The sequence below is a fragment of the Camelina sativa genome, chromosome 10, assembly GCF_000633955.1.
Source record: "Camelina sativa cultivar DH55 chromosome 10, Cs, whole genome shotgun sequence".
Lineage (NCBI taxonomy): Eukaryota > Viridiplantae > Streptophyta > Magnoliopsida > Brassicales > Brassicaceae > Camelina > Camelina sativa.
In genome coordinates, this window is record NC_025694.1 from 11,235,443 (window position 1) to 11,242,471 (window position 7,029).

The 7,029-nt window shown below is 39.1% G+C and overlaps 3 protein-coding genes across 3 annotated transcripts in view; 1 reads left to right on the plus strand and 2 right to left on the minus strand.

The window, feature by feature from the left end:
• LOC104718458 (probable inactive dual specificity protein phosphatase-like At4g18593) lies at nt 505–2,258 on the minus strand. The gene is made up of 5 exons (XM_010436211.2): nt 2,139–2,258; nt 1,650–1,910; nt 1,478–1,516; nt 949–1,200; nt 505–846 (listed from the first exon to the last, which is right to left on the minus strand). The coding sequence occupies exons 2-5, from the start codon at nt 1,903–1,905 to the stop codon at nt 659–661; spliced, it is 735 nt and encodes a 244-aa protein (XP_010434513.2). The 5' UTR covers nt 1,906–1,910; nt 2,139–2,258; the 3' UTR covers nt 505–658.
• Nucleotides 2,435–3,873, plus strand: LOC104718460. The gene is made up of 5 exons (XM_010436214.2): nt 2,435–2,583; nt 2,938–3,007; nt 3,145–3,267; nt 3,371–3,459; nt 3,549–3,873. Exons 2-5 carry the CDS (start codon nt 2,941–2,943, stop codon nt 3,642–3,644), a joined length of 375 nt encoding a protein of 124 aa, XP_010434516.1. The 5' UTR covers nt 2,435–2,583; nt 2,938–2,940; the 3' UTR covers nt 3,645–3,873.
• The window catches only part of LOC104718459 (protein CHUP1, chloroplastic-like), a 4,435-nt gene continuing 1,190 nt past the window's right edge, over nt 3,785–7,029 (minus strand). The window contains exons 2-7 of the mRNA XM_010436213.2: nt 5,877–6,842; nt 5,548–5,679; nt 5,284–5,465; nt 5,069–5,180; nt 4,167–4,304; nt 3,785–4,075 (exon numbers count right to left, since the gene is read on the minus strand). Coding sequence (XP_010434515.1) covers nt 3,944–4,075; nt 4,167–4,304; nt 5,069–5,180; nt 5,284–5,465; nt 5,548–5,679; nt 5,877–6,842 — 1,662 coding nt within the window. The 3' untranslated portion in view covers nt 3,785–3,943. The remainder of the gene's footprint in view (nt 4,076–4,166; nt 4,305–5,068; nt 5,181–5,283; nt 5,466–5,547; nt 5,680–5,876; nt 6,843–7,029) is intronic.

Below are 7,029 nucleotides of genomic sequence, written 5' to 3' on the forward strand. Positions count from 1 at the left end.
GTGTAGATAGATGTGTATGGAAATGTTACCTTCAAGGAATTTGCTGAGACGGGTAACGAATTGAACACGGCATGTGTCACAGTAAACCGATCCCTGAATCTGGAAACGGTCAAAGTCATCGGCGTCAGCGATGGCCACGCCGGCTAGGGAGGACAGGCACACGGCGGAGACAAAGAAGAAGAAGATGGCTTTGGATGCCATTTTGTTTGAAAATGTTTAAAGATTCTGGTCTTTTTTTGATACCTCTTCTCTTTTGTAATCGTTTTCTTTCTTGAGATGTTGTTAGAGAAGAGGACAACTAATTCACAAGAGCCACAAAGTTCGGTTTTATACAAAGAAAAACCAGTTGTTATTTTTAGCTAATTAGAAACCAATCGTTCAATGGTAAATTAAATTAAATACTGAGTTCTCTAATTTCCATGTGTGTAACCTTTTGTCTCCCTATTTTTTCTGTCTTGGGGTTTCCTCCTAAAATTAGAATGAAACCAAAAAAAAAAATACACATAACTAACTCTTACGTTTGAATTCAATCAACACTTTTGAGATTAAGCTAATAAACTTTGTTGGATTTTGTAACTAAAAAACCGTTAAGGACATTCAATACAATAATAAGGCTTCATTTGATCTTATTATCCAAGAGCTTTAACATCTTCTCCTTTCATCCAGTTTCTGTCTTTAGGTTCGGGTTTGGCTCGGATTTACACTCGTCTATTCGGCTTTTATTAAGCTGGAAAGCAGGATTAACCCATGCGCCGCAGCTACATTGCATCCCAGACCAGTTGAAATAACCTAACCGACCATTACATCCAAAACAAAGAAGCTTCTCTTCCACCAATCCATCATGTACTGTTAAAAAAATCAAATGGTGTAAATAATAACATCATTAGAAAGAAACTGGATGAAAGACTCTCACTTGTTAAGGAATTAATTAAGAAAGATTTTTCTCACTTGTCTGCATCCATTTCATAGGCTCGACAAAGATGGAAGAGCATTGCACATGTTCGGGGTTTCCACTTCTCTTTTTCCAAGCAAAGCATTCTTCACCTTTACCAGGTTCATGTGGGACAACGTTTTCCTCAACAGCTACTATCCTTCTGCATTTCTTACATCTGTATATGACTTGAGGCTTCGGGACAGACTCCTGCAAAGAAGAATTGGTCTCTATCTCCATTTCCATTTGCACTTCAGTCATAGCTCCAGCTTCAAGATTAAAGAAAGAGAATACTCAGACTAAGTTTCAATCTGATCAATACACAAACAGTTTAGGATCAATATAAAAAGGTCATAAGAACAAATAGTTCAACCGTGAAATTAACATGAAACAGAAGATGAATATGGCAACAGCAAAGATCAAATGCGAGATATCTCAATAGCTCCAAGCTCAAGAATCTACAAGACAACAAAATGCTAGGAAGCAACTTCGACATTTATCGCTGAGGTGCCCTGTGATTTTAGATGAACAAGTGTCTAAACTCACCATTTGCAAGCTTACATAGTTCATTGTAGTTCTGTGCATCTGCAAACAAAGCAACCAAACAAGATCCAACTCAAGACACAAAACGATTTTGCAAATCTTACAGTAAACCAATAAAACTCAAATTCAGAGAGCTTAAATTAAAGGAAAGAACTTTTAAGCTAGATTTACATACCGAAACTATCACCAAAGTTGGTCCAAACATCAGCACAAATGGTGTTGTCACTCTCAGCAATCCCAATCACCTCAAGGTAAGCAGTTAAAGGAGGTTGAGGCGAACCCTTGACAACAATCTGTTGATCATCAGTCGATTTACCAACCACGGATCCAATGTCTGACCTGATTACTTGAATCACTGCTCTCACTTTCTGACCAATGTACCTTCTCAACAAAGCTCCATTCACAAATACAGCAGGACTTGTTGTATCCATATTCTCTATTAAAAAAAACCCCACAAGAGATTGTTTTAGTCTTTTCTCATTTGATGAAACTCACATACAAAACCTAAGTAATCAGACTAACAAAAATTTCACATTTATCTAAATCAAAACAAAAGTATTTATCCCCAAATCTTGAAGCAAAGAGAAGAACATAGCTACCAAAAACGAATCAAGCAGACCTTAACATTGAGAGATATTACTAAAGACTTGTGATTTAACAGTACCCGCAAGACGAATTGAGAGACGCCGGAGACAATTCCCGGTGAGTTTTCGGCGGGAAGAAAACCCTAAATTTTCTTGATTTACTAATTGAGAAGAAGAAGAAGATGGAGAGAGAGAGAGAGAGAGAGAGAGAGGTCGGCTCGAGAAATAATAAGTGTTAACCGAACCGGTTTATAAGGAATCTAAACCGCTTGAATTTTTGGTTTAATCAGTGACACGTCAGCTACAAAATATTTATTAAACCTTTATCTAAAAGGAAACAAAATAATGAATAAAAACCCTATTTATATCGCTGATATACCTCCCAGAATCGTTAATCTCAAGTTTTAGCCACCGCTAATCTCTCTGCTCTTCTTCTTCCCCTGACTGAGTTGTTTTGATAATTCGAACGACGATCCAATTTCTCGAGAGATCTGATTTACCAGTTTCATCTTTAATCTTCTCAAGGTAACTGAATTTTTTTTAGTTTTTTTCCTTCGAGGTATGGTTACGGAAACTAGGGTTTACTTTGTTTATTTTTTGCTTGCGGAGTAATTTTCCTGTATATCTCTGCTTGGAACGATCTGATTCTCTTGTTTTTAATATTCTCGTCTTAATCTTTGAAGGGTTCTTTCATAAACTTTCGAAACTTTTTTAGTCGATTGGGGTATACAAACTTTAATAATCTGTATAGTGTTCTTTGATAAAATTTCCTATTCTTTTTAAGGGTACTTTAGGTTTAGGCTGATCTCTTTGGTTCTCATAAAAGTAAGTTCTTACAATTGCTTCACCTGATTGATTATGATTACTGTTCTGAATCAGGACATGGCGAAGTTGGAACCAGTTTATGCTGATTGTCTCATGGATTCTCGGAAGAGGAAAGGCTGTAATGGTGAGTTGATTTGCTTGTGACGGTTTGGTATTGTTCAACAATTTGATTTTTATGTTCCTTTCTGTTTCATGTTCTGAGTTTTTTTATTTGGAAATTTTGTGTCTCGGTTGATTTTGTGTTTTTTTTTTTTTTTGCAGGAGTGCCCTTACCATATTTGATTCGACCTCGTAGGGTTCTGCCTCCTTTTGATACGTTTGCCTTCTACAACGAATACTCATCTGATGATGAAGGTGACTCTTCAATGGAGGAGGCTGACAAAGGTAATTTTAGTTTTTTTTTTTCCTTTAAAATGAGAGTGTTGCGAATTTATCTGAAAGGGGTAACTAAATCCGTTCTTTGTCGATCTGTACTGTCTTTGATCAGGTCATTCAGATGAAGAATATGTTATTGTGGACAATGTTGTTGAAGCTTTGCCCAATGTTAAAATAGAAAAAGCAGCAGTTCTTCAAATGGTGTGTATTCTTGTTTCTCAGGACATGTCTTTCAACTCTGTTTTTTTTTAATTCCTTTGTCCTAACAAATACGTCCTTTATGTTTTCAGATGGAACTCTGTAAAGATGCAGTTGATGGTGATGGGTCTGAATCCGAAGATGCGGGATACAAAAGTGACAAAAGTGATAGTTGGGTGGTTGTGTAAGTAGGAGGTGCAATCATAAGTGCATGCTCTGAGTTCTTGGTTTTAGGACAGTGGAATTTAGTTTTACTTCTGTCTTTCTGAGACATTTTTTGTTACAACTTTTATTAGCAGTACATATGATAAAGATGGTTTTCGATTGATTATGAACTGTTTTATCCTCTCTTTGTTTCATTCAGCAAGAAAAGAACGTATATTCACAAGAGTTATCGGTCTAGATAAAAAAAAAAAACAAATTGAATCGATAGAGATAATGACAACAGTGAGGTGGATATATCATATATGAAGCTAAGATTGCTTCTTCAACAAGGGGTAGATCGATAACAAAGTTTATGTTGATGTGTTTGGCTTTGACATTGAACATGGCATGATCTTGCTTTATCCCTTAGCTCTTGAAATGCCTTCATTGTCTCTGCATCGAATCCTCCAGCAAACTGAACAAAAGAACAGGGTTTCTAAGTGTTTGGTCAAACACAATTGTTGTAATATACACCAAATCAATGATCAAGGTCTTTTCAAGTTTACCTGATGAACACGGAATGCGAATCTAACGCCTTGAACAATAAGCTCTTCCTCTTCAGGACCACCACCTCCAGTGGCTTCGAGCTCCGCTGATACTCTCTTCATATACTTCATCGCTAGTTTCACGGATGCTAGTTTAATCTGAAATCACATTCATAACAAAACAACACACTTAATACGAAACTTCTTTCTTTACCCTTATTCTAAGTTAAACAAATATGAGATTCGGGTAACTAATTTAAGCACACTAGACTTAAACATTAAAACTTGAAAGAGTGAGAATGAAGGCATCCAAAGTCATAAGAGAATCTGATTCCAATCTCTCGATTGATTTGTCTATTTGTTACTTGTGGTGTGTGCGTATGTATTAAAAAAAAACACATGAATCCCGAAGCAATAAAACAAAGGAAACAGACAGGAAGATACAATATGAGAAAATCTCGAAAAATATCACAGGCGTGCACATAGGAAAAACCCCACCAAAAACATTAAAGTAAAACACTGTATCCAACAAGTTTACTTTTGCTGAAATAATTTGTATCTATCTGAATTTGTCATCTAGTACATAATAGTAGTTTCATTCACCATGTAAACAAGCAAAAAAAAAAAACTAACAATAGAGTGAAGAAGACAGTGTCAAACAAACAACAATTTCACAATTGCCCTGCCCTCAACAATTGACTTTTATCAGAAATTGGGGACCATAAAGAATTGTTGTTCTTGTGATCTAAACCCTCCTATATGTTTTCTATACTCCAAAATAATTTCTATCGTCCAATCACAATGCAATAATTGCACACATAAATGGGAAGTACTGATCATGAGTCATGACCATTTAAGCAAAGACGCAATGCTATAATCTAGTATTCACTAATGTAAATCTCGAGATTAGCTATGTTGCTGACCTGGCTAGTAATGCCGGTTTCGAGCATCCAATCAACCGGAATCTGGAAGCTCTTGAATTTTGTAGCTGCCGATTCTTTCATCCTCGACAGACTATAAACACCATGCTCTAACCTATTAATATCAACCAAAAGATTCTTTGGATTAGTCTCATCTCAAGTCAAAAAAGTTATAAAATGAATGAATCAAAGATTGGATTTTTTTTTAAAAATTTTACTTTTCAAATAAAGCTTGCATTTTTTTAAGAGCAGAGCCTGGAGATTGACGAGGGTCTTCCCGGAAACGAGAAGCTTCTGATATGAGTTTCTTTAGATCGAAATAACAAAACGCTGCTTCACGTAACGCATCGGCTTTTTGCTCCGGCCATTCGAAGTGTTTCAACACTGCTCTCTCATCAACCTTTTGAGAGAAACATCAAAAAAAGTTTCAATATTTCAAATCTCTAATAATCACAGAAGCAAATTTTGTAAAGCTTTCATACCAAGTAAGAGAGTTCGTCGTCGAGCCATTTGACGAAGGGGACAACGTCTTCGATATCTGAAAACGCAGCGTTTTCTACTTCTTTGATCAAGAACCTTATGAAATCTCCTTGCGTTTCCACGTCGGTTTTTATCTGCAATGTTCGGTTTACGTTAAACCAATACCGGTTTATGATTATTTAAAATTTTTTAAAAGTAGTTACTCGAAAAAGGACGAGGAAAAAGTGGAACGAACGACCAGTCAATTCTCACTGACGCAACCAAAGTCAGAGATTGAAGAAACTAAACCGAAATGTACTGAACCGGTTAAAGAGCTAGATTTGATAATTACCGCGAGGAGATAAACCGATCGGTTTTCGATTTCTCCGATCATGTCTCTGGCATTGGAGCTAGCGAGTATCGCTTCTGCGGCGGTTCCACCGCCGGTGGAATCTCTTCTCGAGTTTGTTGAGTCTCTTCTCATCAGCGAGTGGTAAAACTCCACGACTTCCGGGACTCTTCTCACTTTCGCCGACGCAATGCCTAAACTCTTCGGTGGCGGCGGTGGAGGAGGCGGAGGAGGAGCTTTGGAAACAGACGGAGGTGGTGGTGGTGGTTGTTGTTGAAGAAGCGGTGGCGGAGGGGGAGGAGGAGGAGGCGGGATCGATTTCTGCGGCGGCGGTGGAGGATCTGCTCTGTTCTCCGTGGAATCACCTAATGAAGAAAATGACCGTTTCGGCGGTGGTTTAGGAACTCTCGGAACCCTAGATCTGACGGTTGAGAGAGACGACGACTCAGTGAGTTCGTCCGAGTTACAACTCCTAGGATAATTCTCGATCTCGTCTTTCCGATAAATGTCGCCGTCGGCGTCGCCGGATGAAGAAACGCTTTTGCTGTTCTCTTGGTTCCGAATCGGGTCGGGTATGTTCCTCATCGACCCGAGCCGTTTTAAACTTCTGATGAGATTCGACTTCGCCGACACATCCATTAAACCCTGAAACCTCTGCGAATTCGAGAGCGCGTGGTCGTCACTCTCCGACGAAACAACAAGTTTCCGAAGCTCAACTATCTCCGCCTCTGTTTCCTTCTCTCTCCTCTCGCTCTCTCTCCGCATCTCCTCGCTCCTGTCAAACTCTCGCCGTAATGTCTCGTTCTCATCCGCTAACCTCGCCGTCTCTTTCCTCAAACTCTCGACTTCGCCGCTTTTCTCGGCGATCTGCGACTCGAGCAACGGGATGACTGAAACGGACTCTCTGAGAAGCTTAAGCTCGAGGACCTCTGTTTTCAACAGAGCTTCTCTCTCACGAAGCTCCTCGACCTGACGACGAAGCTCAGAGACGACGCCGTTTTGTGAAGCAGCAGCAGCAGCAGCGTGGACTTGAGCGGAAGCGCGTGGGAAATAAACGCCGAAAGAGCGAGTGAAACCCGGTTTACCAGGATGATTAGTAGACGGTTTAGTAGTAGAACCGGAAGAAGGCGGTTTAAGAGACGGAGGAGGAGGTGGA

Bases quoted from the DNA above. Each gene is read 5' to 3' on its own strand.
- LOC104718458 (XM_010436211.2), bottom strand. From the start codon at position 1,905: ATGGATACAACAAGTCCTGCTGTATTTGTGAATGGAGCTTTGTTGAGA. The intron at 1,517-1,649 runs GTATGTAAATCT...CTTTGTTTGCAG, and splicing joins CAACTTTGGTGATAGTTTCG to ATGCACAGAACTACAATGAA. The intron at 847-948 runs GTGAGAAAAATC...TTTTTTTAACAG, and splicing joins TATGAAATGGATGCAGACAA to TACATGATGGATTGGTGGAA.
- LOC104718460 (XM_010436214.2), top strand. From the start codon at position 2,941: ATGGCGAAGTTGGAACCAGTTTATGCTGATTGTCTCATGGATTCTCGG. The intron at 3,008-3,144 runs GTGAGTTGATTT...TTTTTTTTGCAG, and splicing joins GAAGAGGAAAGGCTGTAATG to GAGTGCCCTTACCATATTTG. The intron at 3,460-3,548 runs GTGTGTATTCTT...TTATGTTTTCAG, and splicing joins AAGCAGCAGTTCTTCAAATG to ATGGAACTCTGTAAAGATGC.